At 40.0% G+C, this 17,941-nt stretch overlaps 1 protein-coding gene across 1 annotated transcript in view; it reads right to left on the reverse strand.

The window, feature by feature from the left end:
• Positions 1 to 791: 791 nt before the first annotated feature.
• Positions 792 to 17,941, reverse strand: part of BMPR2 (bone morphogenetic protein receptor type 2) — a 152,038-nt gene continuing 134,888 nt past the window's right edge. Inside the window, exons 9-13 of the mRNA XM_075180138.1 lie at positions 17,482 to 17,629; positions 14,521 to 14,657; positions 7,783 to 7,955; positions 6,010 to 7,265; positions 792 to 4,125 (exon numbers count right to left, since the gene is read on the reverse strand). Coding sequence (XP_075036239.1) covers positions 3,875 to 4,125; positions 6,010 to 7,265; positions 7,783 to 7,955; positions 14,521 to 14,657; positions 17,482 to 17,629 — 1,965 coding nt within the window. The 3' untranslated portion in view covers positions 792 to 3,874. The remainder of the gene's footprint in view (positions 4,126 to 6,009; positions 7,266 to 7,782; positions 7,956 to 14,520; positions 14,658 to 17,481; positions 17,630 to 17,941) is intronic.

Below are 17,941 nucleotides of genomic sequence, written 5' to 3' on the forward strand. Positions count from 1 at the left end.
CTACATTTTGAGGGCTTGTTCACATTGTCATATTTATTAAAAATAAAGCTGAATTAAAGGCACATTAACCCTATTTTTTTTTGCTTTTTTTTTTAATAGCAGGTAAATGTATATCATGCTCCCATTGCAGGGCTAACCTAACTTCTAAAGTGTTGTTACCAGCGTGCCCATTTTTGTCTGTCCCACCATTTCTATAACACTTCCAAAAGCACTCTTACCAATGTTATTTCATATAACAATAATCCTGCCATAATAAAACTGCTTTGGGCGGGGTCTGAAAGTAGACTGCTGAGTCTGACACAATTGGGAGCTTGATGTGGGGTCTGTAGAATAACACAATATATAAAAGGGGGAAACAGATGCACCTCCTAACTTTGCTCATAGCTTGTACATTATTTTGTATTATGCACAATTAAGCAAATAAGAACAGTGGCTCACGCAGGGGGGGGTTTCTGAGTCTCCAGTAACCCCCCCTGCGCAAACTAAGTGTCCGCTATAGCTGCACTGCCCTATACAGCAGCCGCGGCGCTGTCAAAGAAGCGTCCGCGGCGGTGCTGTAGTGTATACAGCACCGCCGCGGACGCTTCTTAGACAGCGCCGCAGCTGCTGTATAGGACAGCGCTGAAGAAACGGAGCTTCTCTCGCGGGGGGTGGTTTTTTTTTTGGGTCGGGGGGGAAACAATCCTCCATTCGCCCCTGAAGAAAAATCTGTCGTCAGAGTATCTTGGAATTAAATGTGACTTTTGCATGATAGACAACTATGACTATTTAGTCCCCGGGATTCCACTTTATTTATTTTTTTTACTTTGTTGTATTATTGGATAATATGAATATGTAAGTCCTATGTACGGTGTGAAATGATAGAGTATTTCCTCCCACTCCATCACACTTTACTCTAAGATGCAGTTTAATTAAACCAGGGTAAAGTTAAGCAGTGCATTTTATGCTTAAGATATTAAAAATACATTTTTGAGTTTAATTGTCTTTTAAAATTCTTTTAACTGAGCTATTCAAAAATGTATAAAAAATTAAATAAGACTGAGAGCAAGCAAGGCTTGCTGTGTATGTTAGTGTATTAAATTGTATGCCTTAATTGCCTTGTGAACACAACAGAACATTCTTATGCTGCTGGGTTGTTTGGTCTTTTATGAAAATATATTGGCTGTCTGTAAAACATAATATTAAATTGAGTTTTTGAGAAATGTTACCACAATCTTGTGATGGCACATTTGGCGTCTGGGCTATAGAGATAGTGCTCTGTTTTGCAGGCAGTAGTTGTCACAAAACACTGAAAAAGCAATGTTTACAATTACACCTCCCATTCACCTAAGTGCCCATTGCTTTGGCCAAGCCTCAACCCCTTTCGATAGGCCACACTGTTTTTAGGGCACCAAGAATGTGGACTGCCCCACCCAAATCTGAACTACTGCGATGATATATTGTCCTTTGTGTACTGGTAGTGCTGCAATTACACCTACACATAGCTGTGGTTTTAGTGGTTAACACTTCTGCTTCACAGCACTGGGGTCATGAGTTCCGATTCCCGACTAAGGCCTTAACTGTGTGTAGTTGGTATGTTCTCCCCATGTTTCCTCTGGGTGCTCTGGTTTCCTCCCACACTCCAAAAACATACTGGTAGGTTAATTGACTGCTATCAAATTGACCCTAGTCCCTCTGTCTGTGTGTATGTTATGGAATTTAGACTAAGTTCCAAAGTGCCAGGGACTGATGTGAATGAGGTCTTTGTACAGCACTGAGGAATTAGTGGGGCTATATAAATAGCTGATGATGATAGTTGGGATAAACATGCCATTAATACCATGTAATGAGTCCTATGTTAGTGCCACTGCTTCTTTAAAGAGATGGGAACATGCCTATTTTTTGGAATCTGTAGTTTGCATACATTTATTCTGTATATATTAAAAGTACAAAGTTAAAGCATATTCACAGGACAAAACCAGCAAGGGGCGGCTTCCAGATACAAAGAGAAGCTCGTGAGGGAAAAAAATATCTGAAATAAATCACAAACATGGCAGAGTGTTTAGTGTTAGTGAAATGTATTTTACAGTAAAACGTGGCGAAAAATATATATACCATTGCACATTTAAACCAAGTACATGAAAAGCCAGGTAATCCACTCCGTTAAACAAGTGTTCACTCTTGCACAGATAGTCTAAAATATCACTTTTATAAGCTCTTTTCTTGTTATAATCACTTATATATATATTTATATAATCTTTTAATCTATTTCATTTTTTTTTAAACATACACTTAAAGCCTTAATAGACACATTCCATTTCTTCCTTCTCTAAGTGTCATCATCTGAGAATGGTTGTCCAATACGCAAATAAGCCTGGTGATAGTAAACATTTTTCTTAAAACCCCAAAGTTTATTAGTTATTCTATTGTGCTGTGGCTCTGTCTTCTCCAATTCCTGGAAAGATTCCAGCCCTGTAAAATGGAGGCTAATCCCTGTCCAAGCTGTGGAGTAGAGGTGAGCGAAATCATGGCAACATTGAGTTTCGTGATGAAACAGGTCATTTCACATTCCATGGAATATTATTCCACTTTGTATTTACAAATTTGCATTTCTTGTAATTTATAGTCTATGACTAGACCTGGGGTGACGAGGGTCAATTCATTCAGTATGATTTAAGCCATTGATGAGCAAGGGTATGCTGGAATTTGACATTTATCAAGCTTCAAATTTTTTTTTACGGCCAAATGCACTGATGAATGAGGCAAATATTTAGCAGAGCAGTTTGGAAAATTTCGCACACCTCTACTATGGAGTAGATAGATACACATTTAGGGGTTTGGGAATTGTAAATGGGAAACTTCTGGGAGGCAGCCATTTTTACTATGACTTGCAGTGCTTTTAACTAAAAGTGCAAAGTCTTTGCTACTAAAAGAAAAGGCAAGAAATAAGCATTTCTCTGTGTACTTGTCCTTGAACGAGCGCACCTTTAACACATCAACATACAGACTAGACACAGCATAGAAATTAAAAATGCGTGCACAAGACACTGCTGCAGTTCATCCTGTCTGACAGCTATCATAGCATTTTTAGAGACCGCAATGGTCAACAAAATTGTCTCTTTTGACAAATTAACAAAAGAAATATCTTGGTGCTGTTTCACTTTTTGTCTTCTCTTTTTTTTTGTACATACACATGTAACATGACGTCCTGGTCAGACTTCAAACTAACGAAATGATGGGTAGAAGGTGCAGAACTGTTCCAAAAAAAAGAACTGAAAATGGTCAAAATAAAATCATGGAAGCATAAGCTGTATTTCTATATGTTTACTCTGCATAGCTGAAATCTATTTAACCCTGGCGGCTGTGGAGGGACTATAACTTGTTTGCTGGCTCCTCCATATCCGGGCAGCACGGTGACGAAGTGGTTAGCACTTCTGCCTCACAGCGCTGGGGTCATGAGATCAATTCCCGACCATAGCCTTATCTGTGTGGAGTTTGTATGTTCTCCCCGTGTTTGCCTGGGTTTCCTCTGGGTGCTCCGGTTTCCTCCCACACTCCAAAAACATACTGGTAGGTTAATTGGCTGATATCAAAATTGACCCTAGTGTCTCTCTCTCTCTGTCTGTGTGTGTGTTAAGGAATTTAGACTGTAAGCGCCAATGGGGCAGGGACTGATGTAAATGAGATCTCTGTACAGCGCTGCGGAATCAGTGGCGCTATATAAATAAATGGTGATGATGATGAGAGTTATAGCGAGTCCGTTCTAAAGATTTGATGGTAGAAATATGTTTTTTCTTGTCTTCTACTCATTGGATGACACGAAAAACATCTGGGTGTGGAGGTGTCCAAAACAACTTGAAAATGAAAAAAAAGAAGAAAATTATGATTGGATCATTTACAAGCAGCTCATCCTGGCATCTTTAGAAAGGGCAGCAGTGGCGGTCCCACCATCTATAAGATAAACAGCTGTGCTCGACTTTGAGTGGCTGAAGGTTACACTGCCCCCATTATTGTTCACCTCACAGTCCTGGCGTTCAGTGGGAATGGCCCAAGTTGAGGGGCGCCACCGTTTAAGGGAGTACGGTGTCTTCACTCTTTTCTTGATTTTGTCTCCTGAGCCTGCCCGACTGTCAGATAATGTTTCACCTAAACAACAAAAAGAAATTGGGCTCAGCAGGTGAAGGATAAGCCTAGGGAATCAGTTCATTTTAAAGAGCACCTGTCTCCTACACAGAAAGAGACAATTTTAAGGTGAACCAATATAGGCGGCATGGTATAAAATCAAGGAGTTTTACGATGAGCTGCCAGTGTGCTTTGTAAATGACTATCAATACCATAATTTTAGCATGAGGTACTTTGCCCACAGAAATAGCTGCCTCCACTTTGGATAGGCAACAGGTACCCTTTGAGACGTTAGATACTTATAACATTACCAGAATCCGAATAATAAAATATATTTGTAAAAGAAAAAAAAAGCAAATGGATACATTAATTAAAGGATTATTGATAGTTGTGGAAGTTTTTGCATATTCCACATTGGTGATTGTAAACTTTACCAATATTGAGGAAAATCGTTTGTGGAAAATGTTATGGTAACAATCCATGCTTTTAAAGTTGTAGTCCAAGACAGAATTAGCATATACAACATCAAAAACATTGTCGACTGTGAAAGAGTATTAAAAAAATTATAATTAAGGGGGGTAAGCCCAATAGGCCCGAATTCCTCTACCTTTACTATAAAGTCTCTTTAAATCAGTTGGTATTCCTCTACTGGACTTTAACGGTATAATGTGTATTTTCCTGTTACATGTGTCTAATTGCGATAAGACAATAATAAAAATCTATATTTTATTTAAAGTGTTCCACTATATTTTCTACAGCTATGAACCAACCTAGACCAGTCAGTAAATCCAGCATTCACCTCTCTTCCATTTCTTTCAAAGTGCTAAGCATAATATTATTATAGCTATTATTATTATTATTAATAATAATAATAAAAATAATAATAATAATAGTAACAACAGCAACAGCTAATTGTCTTAGAAATAGTACATCACTGTTCTGGTTTATGGTCTTTCATAGGTGCTACCTTTTAAATGTAATTTACAGGGACAATATAAAGCTGCTCTACCATCTACTAAATAAGCTTCTTCCTAACTTAGCCGGAGCTCCTCCAAGTCTTCTCACAGACCCAGACGAAAACCAGAGCCGTGTGAGTGGTAGTGCCAATCAGAAGCCACAATCAAAATTTCAGAGAACGGAATTAATTTGCTAATTCTGTATTAGAATTGGAGGAATCCCTGGGCTCTGGCTAGAGGGAGCTCAGTAAGATTGATCAAGTAGGTGGTAACCCAGCTTTAAATAATACACACCCAGTGCTGTCTATGTGGTGTTTGGTGCGCCACAATCCCCATAAAGACATAATTGTTGAACATGGTTATATATGTTTTATGTATTTAAAATACTCCTCTGTATACCCATTGATTTTACAATGATACTTAGCCAACAATTTAAAAACAATATAATTGATGAAAGAGACTTGGAGGTAAATGTATTAAGTGTCGATTTTTTTAAACTCGCAGTTATTCAGCGAGTTGGCAGTGAAAATTGTTTTGCCTTTAAAGCGATTGCAGTTTTAAATTTTCACTGAAAACTTGCCAAATAACTGCGAGTTGAAAAAAATCGGCACTTTATACATTTACCCCTTGATTTGTTGTATACATAATTTTCCTTAGACAGAGTAAGCAGACATCGAAGTCCATGATGTTCCAATTAGCGAGTCAAGTTTGTGATACCATTTATAAAATCTAATTTTAACATATAACATAAGTGAGTAAATACTTATACTATAGCTATACATGAGGAGGACAATGTATTCATGCAAGATAATTACATATAGAGAAAATGTATAGTACGCAAAGATTTCACAGCTGATGCAATCACACAAATATAAACGATTACATCGGTGACTACTATATATTACAAGTTATATACCTCCTTAAGAAACACATCACAATATATGGAACTTACTCTGTGTGTTGCAGTTATCCATAATACTGGAGGTGGACAAGTCCAGAGAGTTTGGTCTCTGTGCTCTCCTAGTCTGATGCTGCCTGGATTCTACAGGTGCAATCTGTGTTTCTGTGTCTTGTAGAGCAGCCTGGCTGCTGTTGTTATTGTTATTTGAGTTTACCCTACTGTTCTCTGGAGGGTGATCCCTCCTTTCCACTAGTCGGTCCAGAACAGACTCATCCTGTCCAGCCTGCTGCTCTCGTCTCAACAAAGGCTCATTTTCATCGGGACTGGAATTGATGTTTAGACGGCTGTCCTCGACTCTGAACTGATTTTGTATCATCTCCTGGGTCCTTTGGGACATAGAGTTGGTATTGGGTCCTAGGACTGTATTAGAATGTTGGACTGAGGGACCCTGAGAGTTCACATAGCCTGTCCTACCCCCTATTGCTGTTGTGGTAACTGTAACCACATGAGGCTCTGCAGCACTCACTGTGTTCATTTTGGCTACTCCTGTCTCAACATGCTTCAAGTTAGATTTGTGCTTGCTGCCAAATTTAAGCCTGGACTCTTTGCCCGAGTTTTTGGTGTTGAGAGGGAGACTGGTAGGCCTCTTGGGAAGGTTTTGCTGCTTAGGAAGGGGATAGAGCTGGGCAGGGTGGACATCCTGGACTAAGCAAGCTTGGCCATTCACAGCTTGCGTAAAATCTTGCTGGCCTGTGGACTCCACTGCTAGCTTTATTAATGGGTAAAACAGGTTAGAGCTGGTGCTACTCAGAGGATCAGACCCACTGAACTGTTTGAGTGAGTGTTCCATAAGGTTCTCATCTGAGCTTTCCTTCAGGTTTTTATCCACCTCTTTTGGATCCAACTTGTTGGTCTCTAAGTCTTCCTCTGTCAATTGCAGACACACCAGAGTTGGTCCTGCAGACTGCATGCAATGCATGGCTTCATCTGAGAACTGGATCTCAGATATTGTGGTCATACCAGTGCTTGGTGTGAGCCCTGTAGTGTTTGTAGTGGTAGTGTTGGTTGACAAACTGGTAACACTGGTTTCAGGGCTGGGGAGGCGTGCCTGAGCCTGCTGCCGCTCATAATTTATGGAGTTTCGGTTCTTCTCACCGGTAGTAAGGGGAGTGCTAGACATTGAAGTCTCAGATGAGATATTCTTCAGTATAGTGTCAGGGTTGTGCACAGAGTCTTCAATAAAAGAGGATGATGAATAATCAGGGTATGGTCCAATCTTTGGAACACGACGACTTTGAGACAGATTACTTAAGGGATGAAAAAAGTGAGGAAAAACAATTAAAACAAACAAATAAATACCAATGAAATAGTTGAAGTCTAACATAATAAGATCTGCACCACAAATACTAAACACAAGTTACAGTTTACTAGCATTTTTTGCCATGTGCACTGAAAAAAGTAATATCACAAAAATAATATTTAAAATGTCTGCTAACCTACTACACAGAGTAAGGAAAATTACAGTTGGTACAACATAGCTATTTTTTCACTGTTTTAAAGTACTTAAACTACAATATTCTGTAATAATTATATAATTATGTTTTTACTTGTGTTTTATTATGTACTATGGCACACATATATAGGAACAGACTTGTTTTCTACTAAAAGCGTATGTCTTATCATTCCAATAGTCACACATTGTAATACAATTCACAATGTGCCTTAGTAATTCACTGCCAGGATTCCATACTCAAAGTAGGAATTCCCTTCTAATGTACCAAACAGTACAAATGGCTTGAATTCAGTCTCACTGCAGTGACATACCGCTCGTTCTGCACAGCTGTAGATGTTGGGTTGATGGTTGGGCTCACTGACTTGTTCCTCTCCCAGATCATCATAAGTTCAGCCATTCTCTCCTCTGCACATTGTGCGGTCAGCCGGGCCTCAGCGTCCTGATCCCAGCAATCATCAATCGTCTCCTTTAGCGACCTTACAGCCTGTGGGAAGAAATCTAAATTAATACATAATCCAAATAAATCAATAGCACAAGAATTATGGCAAATAATCTATATCTTGAAATGGGTGAGCTCCACTGCTAAATGTAAACAGCTGTCAGCCGTAGGAATTTAATCAGGCTTAATTAATAAGGAATAAAAAAACGCTGAATGCAAACATATTTGCTCTTAGTCTGGGACGTTCCACGTCGTTCTACTGGCCAAGGTGGCATTTGCACTATGCAGGAAAAAATATAAAATATATTTTTATACAGCCCTATAAAATGTCCCTAATAAACATAAAAAATTCTCTCTTATACAGATTTGGAAATGTTGCTTTGTAAAATTTCTATTGGTCCCTAATAAAAAGAGATTACATAAAAAAACACAACACTTGATTTAAAAACAGTTAACAACAAACATAATTAAATTGTTTATGTGAGCCATAAACAAGTTTAGTTGTGGCTATCTCGAAAATCATATTGTCACACATTGCACCAGCTAAACCTGCATTATGGTGTCTTTGATGTCTTCAATAAAGTCCGTTCAAAGGTCCTGTATCCTCATCTTACTTGGAATTGTCCGATTGACCTCCAACCGGGTAAGACACCACCCAAGAAATGCTCTTTTCAGAATTCCCAGACGACCTTATTAGGATACATCGTATCAGGCTATGGCTTACAGATTGACCCAGATAAAGTCTGGGCTGTTCAGGATTGGCCCCTTCCAGTTGGGCTTAAAGCTATTCAGGCTATTTTCTAGGATTCTCCAATTATTACGGTCAATTCATACGAGGATATTACACTCTTGTAGCCCCAATCGTTGCATTCACCCGGAAGGGAGCTGAAACGGAAGCTTGGCCTCCAGAAGCTATTGAAGCATTCAACATCCTTAAAAAGGCTTTCTCTACAGCTCCAATTCTCAGACAGCTGAATCACTCTCTACCCTTCTTTGTTGAGGTCGATGCCTCTACGGTCGGAGTCGGTGCTGTGGTCTCGCAGTATTTCCCACAAGAGAAAAAATCCCACCCCATGCCTTCTTTTCTTGGAAATTTTAACCAGCAGGGAAGAACTATGCTGTTGGAGATAAAGAGCTCTTCGCAATGAAGCTAGCTCTATCCGAATGAATAGAGCTAGATTTATAGAAGATACCTTCTGGAAGGATCACAGTTTCCGGTCAATATTATTACTGATCACAAGAATCTGCTCCAAAAAGCCTATCATCATCATCAACATTTATTTATATAGCGCTAGCAAATTCCGTAGCGCTTTACAATTGGGAACAAACATTAATAAGACAATACTGGGTAATACATACAGACAGAGAGGTAAGAGAACCCTGCTCGAAAGCTTACAATCTATAGGACAATGGGAGTTAGAAACACAAGGGCATGTGCTACATCATATTGCACAATGGACCAGCCAGACTGCAGAGATAAAAGTACTGAGTGGGCTATGTGTGTTGCAATGTTGGTCAGAAGGTTGTTGTCTTGCGTTAGCAGTGTAGAGGATGGTAATAGGTTAATCTAGGGAAATTAAGATGATGGTTGAGGAATATCATAGCCTTGTCTGAAGAGGTGGGTTTTCAGTGAACGCTTGAAGGTTTGAAGACTAGAGGAAAGTCTTACTGTGCGTGGGAGGGAATTCCACAAAGCAGCCCGGAAAAAATCCTGTAACCAAGAATGGGAGGATGTGATGAGAGTGGAGGAGAGACGTAGATCTTCTGCAGAACGGAGGTGTCGAGTAGGGAGATTTTTCGAGACAAGTGAGGAAATGTATGTCGGTGCTATTTTGTTGATGGCCTTGTATGTTAGTAGAAGAATTCTATATTGGATTCGTTGAAATACAGGCAGCCAATGTAGAGACTGACAGAGTGGCTCAGCAGAGTAATAACGGTTTGTAAGGAAAATCAGTCTAGCCGCTGCGTGCAAAATAGATTGTAGGGGTTCAAGTCTGACTTTGGGAAGACCAGTAAGGAGGGAATTGCAATAGTCGATGCGGGAGATGATGAGTGCATGAATTAAGGTTTTTGCGGTGTCTTGTGTCAGATATGTGCATATTCTGGAAATGTTCTTTAGGTGTATGTAACATGATTTAGATATTGAGTTGATGTGGGGAATAAACGACAGTTGTGAGTCAAGGATTACACCTAGGCAACGAGCTTGCGGGGTGGGATTTATGGTCATGTTATCGACAGAAATAGAAATGTCAGGCAGGAAGCTTCTGTTTTTGGGTGGGAATATTATTAATTCAGTTTTTGAAAGTTTGAGTTGGCGAGAAGATATCCAAGATGAAATGGCAGAAAGACAGTCAGTAACGCAAGACAACACAGATGGTGAAAGATCAGGAGAGGATAGATAAATTTGTGTATCATCCGCATAGAGATGATACTGAAATCCAAAGGAGCTTATTAGTTTTCCAAGAGAAGTGGTGTAGATAGAGAATAGCAGAGGACCTAGGACTGAGCCTTGTGGAACTCCAACTGATAAAGGAAGCGGAGCAGAGGTGGATCCAGAGAAATTAACACTGAAAGAGCGATTAGATAAGTAGGATGAGAACCAGTATAGGACAGTGCCTTCAAGACCTAGGGATTGTAGCGTTTGTATGAGGAGAGAGTGGTCAACAGTGTCAAATGCAGCAGAGAGATCCAGGAGAATTAGAAGAGAGTACTGGTTATTATTTTTTGCTGTGATCAAATCATTGACAACTTTGGTCAGCGCAGTCTCTGTGGAGTGTTGAGAGCGAAAGCCTGACTGAAGAGGATCCAATAGGTTGTTTGCTGTAAGAAAGTGTGTGAGGCGTGTGTAGGCAATTCTCTCGAGAAACTTGGAGGGGCATGGGAGCTGGGAGATAGGGCGGTAATTTATGAGAGGGTCAGAATTCTGTTTTTTTTAAATGGGAGTAATCACTGCATGCTTGAATATAGATGGAAAAATACCAGTAGAAAGAGATAGATTACAGATTTTAGTTAGAGGGGGAATGAGCACAGGAGACGGGGAAACATACCCATTTGTGAGGGAATGGGATCAAGAGGACAGGAGGTAGAGTAGGAAGATGAGAAGAGAGTAGAAACTTCCTCTTCATTTGTGGGATCAAATGAAGAGAGAGTGTCAGAGGGTGCTACAAAGGAATTGAGCAGATTGCTTGTCAAGGGAGATACCATTTCAAGCCTGATCTTATAAATTTTGATTTTTGTGATGAAATCATTAGATGCACAAGATTTACGCCAGTGACGTTCTGCTTTACGAGAAAGTTTTTGTAGAATTCGTGTTACTGTAGTGTGCCACGGTTGGCAACGAATTCTACGTGAGGTATGTAGTGTCGCTGGAGCCACTTGATCCAGGGCAGTTGCTAGGGTTTGATGAAAATGGGGTACTGCCCGATCAGGGGAGGAGAATTTAGAAATTGGTGAGAGAAGGTGTTGGAGAGAGGTGGAAAACTGTTGAAAATCAATAGCGTTGATATTCCTGCGGGTACGAGGAGGCTTGGAAGAGTTTGACACCAGGGAGGCTAAAGAACTGGGGGTGAGCGCGTAGCTAATAAGGTGATGATCCGAGAGGGGGAAAGGAGTGTTAAGGAAATTAGAAACTGAGCATAGTCTAGAGAAAACAAGATCAAGACAGTGGCCATCCTGATGAGCAGCAGATTCAATCCACTGGGAGAGGTCAAGTGAGGAGGTTAGAGAAAGTAGTTTGGAAGCAGCATTGGAATGTGGATTAGAAATAGGGATGTTGAAATCACCCATGATGATGGTGGGGATATCAGTAGATAAGAAGTGAGGGAGCCATGCAGAGAAGTGTTCAAGAAATCGTTGGTGTGGACCAGGGGGGCGATAGATGACAGCAACACGCATAGAGAATGGGTTAAAAATCCTAACAGCATGTACTTCAAAAGATGTGAATGTGAGTGATGGGACACTTGGTAGAACTGTGAATGTGCACTGAGGGGGGAGAAGTAGTCCAACCCCCCCCCCCCTCCTTGTCTGCCTCCTGGTCTGGGGGTGTGGGTGAAATGGAGACCACCATATGAAAGGGCTGCAGGTGAGGCAGTGTCTGAATGCGTGAGCCATGTTTCTGTTATTGCTAGAAGGTTGAGGTTGTATGAGAGGAAGAGATCATGTACGGAGGTAAGTTTGTTACAAACAGAGTGTGCATTCCAAGGGGCACATTTAAAGCACTTTGGAAGAGAGGGGAGACAGGTGATGTGTTTGAGGTTTTGCCAGATTTCTGTAGTGTTTAGATATAGTGCTTAAACCCTCGCCAGGCACGCTGGTCCCTCTTTTTTTTCTCGCTTCAACCTGCACATCACTTTTAAACCAGGCTCTCAAAATAAGAAGGCTGATGCCCTCTCTCTCTCAAGCCTTTTCCCATGAACCCGAACCAGCAGAACTCTTGTCGAGACCTATTCTAGATCCTAACTGTCTGTTAGCCACATCAGTATCCTCTTTGCCCAAACCGCCACCTGGGAAAACTTTTGTCCCTCAGACTCTCCGGAAGAAATTACTCCAGTGGTTTCATGCCTCATGTTTTGCTGGTAATGCTGGAATCCGGAGAACAACTAAGCTCGTTTCAAGAAATTATTGGTGATCTACCATTCGTTCCAATAAAAAACAGTGCCTGTAATCTCTTTGCTCAGCATAAGATCCCGCGTGTAAGTCCGGCAGGACCTCTAGTTCCTTTGTCTCTACTTACCAGGCATTGGGTATACATCTCCATGGATTTTATTACAGATCTCCCTACAAGTAAAGGGTTCAACACCATCTGAGTGGTCATAGACCGCTTTTCTAAAATGGCTCACTTCGCATCTCTGCTTGGCCTACCCTCAGCTGCCCAGCTGGCCCGCATATTTGTGAAAGAGATTTTTCAGCTACATAGATGTCCCTTGGAGATTGTATCGGATCGAGGAGTTCAATTTACGTCCAGATTCTGGAGGTCCTTGTGCAAACTTCTTAATATTCAACTCAATTTCTCTTCATCTTACCACCCGCAGTCTAATGGACAAACCGAGAGAGTGAACCAGGAACTGGAGATGTTTATTGGGATCTATTCTTCAGCCTCACAAGACAACTGGTCTGATCTATTGTCTTGGGCAGAATTTGCACACAATAATCTGTACCACGAATCTACCTCATCTACTCCATTTTTTATTACTCATGGGCAACATCCGAACCTCCCTAGGTTTGCTGATCTCCCACCCACCCAGATGCATGCAGTTGATAAAACTCATCAGAGTTTTGTCTCCATCTGGGCCCAAACCCTTAAATGTCTCAAGAAATCTTCCTCTCGGTACAAACATTTTGCCGATAAGAAATGTCGGGCCATCCCTCCTTTAAAAATTGGCGATAAGGTGTGGCTGTCCACTAAGAACACCCGACTTAGGGAGCCATGCATGAAGTTTGCGTCCCAATTTATAAGTCCAGTTAAGATACTGCAGGTCATTAATCCTGCTTCACTGAAATTGAAGTTGCCCGCTGCTCTACGGATTTCCAACACCTTTCATGTGTCCTTACTCAAACCTCTCAACATTAATCGATTTTCCCCCACCAGGACATCTCCAGCACCTCTTACACATGATGAGGAATTTGAGATAAGTCAAATCCTGGATAGTAAGATTTCTCAAGGTAAACTTAAGTATCTTGTGAACTGGAAGGGCTTCAGTCCTGAACAACGCACGTGGATTGACTCTTCTGACGTTCTATCCTGGTGAAGAGATACCATTCTAGAAATCCTAAGAAACCAACACTTAGGTATTGTCACATCACACATTGCACCAGCTAAACCTGCATTATTGTCACTGTTCTCACCTGTTTCCCTCTTTCTACATTCACTTGCTGGGCTGAACTGAGCAGGCACACATCTGGTCTGCTCAATACTTCCTGCATTGTCTTGATTGGCTAATTTCCTGTCAGCTCTGTCTATTTAAAGCACCTGCTTCTCTACCAAGTTGCCAGATCTTCAGGTCTACTCTCCTGTTTAGATGTCCTGCTCCCTGGCTCCTATTTGCTGCCTGTTCCCTGAAGTCTCCAGCACATCTATCTGCAGATCATCACAGCCTCTGTGACTACTCCGTGGTAACACACTGCAGATTATTGCTACCTGTTCTTTGAGTCTCCAGCGCATCAATCCGCAGATCATAACAGCCTCTGTGTCCACTCCACTATCCTTGGGGTAAACGTTCTGCCAGTTATTGATACCATCGCTACCAGCCACCTGTGTTAATCAGCACACTGCTCTACTGTCTCCCAATATCTCAGCCTTCCTGGTACTCCTCATCCGAAGCATCTTCAGTTATAGTCCTGGGGCCTGATTCATTAAGGATCTTAACTTAAGAAACTTCTTATTTAAGTCTCCTGGACAAAACCATGTTACAATGCAAGGGGTGACAATTAGTATTCTGTTTTGCACATAAGTTAAATACTGACTGTTTTTTCATGTAGCACACAAATACTTGATAGCTTATTTGTACACTGAAATTTAAAGTTGATATTTGTTTGCTTGTATAGATATAAGAAATGAGATGTATATAAGAATAGAGATGTAAGAATGAGATGTCTTCAGATCCGATCTTACCAGGCTATTTTCCTTCCATGCCTCTGGAAATGTAGGCCTCTGTTTTTCTCTGGATACCAATACTTGCATGTCTTCAAATGTAGGGTGATTGCCAGCCTCAACCTGAAATGCCATTTGATACTCGGGCACAGATTCCCCTGTACATAGATCATTTTGTCAGTCAAAAACATGTAATACAGCAGAATGCAGGATTGCATGAACAACATAGAATGCATAAGAATGGAGCATTGGGTCGATAATGTGTAATGTAGTAAAATGCAGTATTGAGTCAATAACAAAATGCATAATTGTATCAATAATGTAGAATGCAGGAGAATGCATTAATGAGTCTACAAGACTCAAGTTTGAGAACATAAATGCTCTTTTGTGATGCCATACCCTACCCTTTGCAAGCACACTTGCTTTTGAAGTAAGCTCATAGATTTGTGGACCAAAATTCCTGCATCTGTTGGGCTAAAAAACGTTTGCACTGTCCGATGAGTGGTGTATGGTGAACCAGGGACTTTCCTTGTGCAGTATCAAAAGATTTTGTTTTGTGGGACAGAATTACTTAAATAAGTTAGATATTAAGGAGGGTGAATTTAGGGAGGAGATCCCTGCTTTGCAGGAGAGCATATAGCCATTCCCTCCCAGCAAAATAACTTTGATTGTTCCACCACTTCTGAGGACCAGAGAGTGTATAACTCCTCATATACTTTTCACAGGATGCATTTTGCACTCCTGCAAATAAAAGCATTTCTAGGTGTACCTACACCAGTGCAATCAAAACCTTCAAATACCTAAAAGTGACAAATGTAATAAAGTCCCTATCCCCTCACTCTCATCATTAATTTAGACTATTAAGACTAAACCAAGCAGTATTTTAGGATCAAAACTGAAAAACTTAAAAATGAATGAATGGACTTTGAAGTACTTTCACTTTTATCACCATGTACATGTTCAGGTGAATCTGCAAATCCACAAAGCTAGGCACAAATTCATTTTTATGTAGCAATTCCAAGGACTCAGGAGGAGGACTGTACCTTGAAATGCACTAGGTTTACAGTTAAGAGAAAAACAAAGTAGCAGTGTCCATTGCTCCACTCTAAAAGAACATTTTCTATCCATATCATATACGTGCTTGTCCTATATTAGCCTGATACCATTTACAAGAAGCACAAGCTATCATTTTAGGATACGTATCTGCTTTACTGTACCATTTTGTAACATGTTGTCGAACCATTCATTTGCATGTCTATGCATGTAATGTGTTATTGATCCATCAAGCCGTTTGAAAATAAAAAGTTTAAAAAAACAAAACAAAGAAGTAGTGTTATCCTTTATTTTTTGCAGTTAGTAAATGACTCCTAACACACAATGCTGTACTGTGTAACATGGGGATACAGTAGATTGCAGGACTAAATTATGAACATGGAATGCATTGGAGTGCAGTATTAAGGCAATAAAACTTAATGCAGTAAATTGCAGTACTGAATAAATAATATGGGAAGAATTAGAATGGAGTAATGAGTCAATAACATGTAGTGCAGCAGAAAGCAATAGTATGTCAATATTATATAACTCAGAAACCTACAGTCTTGATTCAATTTCATGTAATGCAGAAGAACCAATAACATGGTAATACTGAATCAGTAACATGTACTGCAATATAATATAATATAATAATCAGTGTGTCTCACTGTCTGAAATGCAGAAAGGTCTGCAGTCGGTGTTTAAGTTGAAGTTGTATTTTAACATACATATTGGCAAGGGGAAAAAAAAAAATCAGCATTATTGCGTTTGAGCACTAGATGGCAGAATTGCAATGCTTATTTTGCTCTTGATACAGAGTTTCAAATTGTGTAATGTTGCAAATAAATCTAAAAATTACCTTGCTTTAAAAAAATGCAGCATTTCAATACAAATTACTGCAGCAACATGATTATGAATTCCATGTTATTTTTTCCTTGTAGACATTTCTCTAGAGCAGTGGATCCCAAACTTTCTCGGTTCGAGACACCTTTAGGGTTTCCATAATTTTTTCAAATGACCCCTAAGCCAAAATAATTACTAAATAGTGCCTAGTCTTACTTACCACCAGTCTTGGCCGCGGCATCCCTGTGAGAATGCCGCGGCACCCCGGGGAGCTGCGGCGCACAGTTTGGAAACCAGTGCTCTAGAGTATGCAATATTTACTGGGATTAGGAATGGAGTTGCAATTTCCCTGTATTTAACATTTACAAATTACATTTTTATAGAAGACAGAAAATATATTCACTAATGTGATATTAACTAATGTTCTGTAAGTGGATTGGACGTTTCTATTTCCTCTTCTGGGAAGTACAGCAGATTGAACAAGCACAATTTCACACTGGGTGGGACATATGACTGCAGTGCAGTTTTGCTGGTGCTGGGCTATTCTGTGCTGTTGCCCTAATTATCAGCATAAAAAAGCACCATAGGCTGATTTGTATGCTTCAGCTATCTCAGTGACCTTCAGCCTAGATGAAGAAGAACTGAGAACATTAAGGTCTAAATCTCACTAAATGGTAAGTGGACTTGTTGCTCCCCAGATTACTCAAAACATACAATGCAGTAAGGCACTAAAACATCTGCTTAAATATGAAAGTTAACATTCTTGGAAAAATCAGTAGTCAATTTTATGATAAAAGAAAGTAAGTTGATGAAATTGTTGTTGAATGTTAAGCTAGTTATATATTTGTAACATTAATATCTACCATGGCAATGACTTGTGCTTTAGTTCCATATATTCTCTCATAAGGCTCCCACACATTGGAACAAACTTCAATAGTTTAACAAATCAGATACGTCTTTACATATACAGTTTACCTATCATCCCACCACTATCAGAGGCATGGTCTCAATCTTTCATGCAAAGCTGTTCTAATCATGTTTGTTATCTATGACTGAGAATAAAGGATCCTAGACATGTCATCAGAGAAATATGAAACAGCTTCTCACCAGGAAAGAGGTCAGTGCATCTCATGAAGATCTCCCAATAGATCAGACCCAGAGCATACATGTCCACTTGTTTCAGGGCAGACTCACAGTCTCTCAGGTTAACTGCTCCTTCTAAGACCTCAGGAGCCATGTAACGTATTGTGCCAACCTGCAGATAAATATCTTTAATGTTGAAATTGCCAGTTCCAGATACCGACGTTGCGTTCCTTTTACCAACTGAATATTTGTTTATAATTTACAGTAGGGAACACATTTATTTCAATATATAATTTAACTTTTTTGTAAAATATGCTACTAGAATACATTATTTTATGCTGTTAGTAGGGTTTATCATATATGATGTATGAGCAGTGTTGACAGAACCAAAGGACCCTGCTTAATTAAAAAAAAAAGGACTTTGCTTTTAATAAAATGTTTGTATATCACCCTTAGTACTCCCTGGCCCATAGAAGCCAAATTA

Source organism: Mixophyes fleayi, chromosome 7 (genome assembly GCF_038048845.1).
Source record: "Mixophyes fleayi isolate aMixFle1 chromosome 7, aMixFle1.hap1, whole genome shotgun sequence".
NCBI classification, from domain to species: Eukaryota; Metazoa; Chordata; class Amphibia; order Anura; family Limnodynastidae; genus Mixophyes; species Mixophyes fleayi.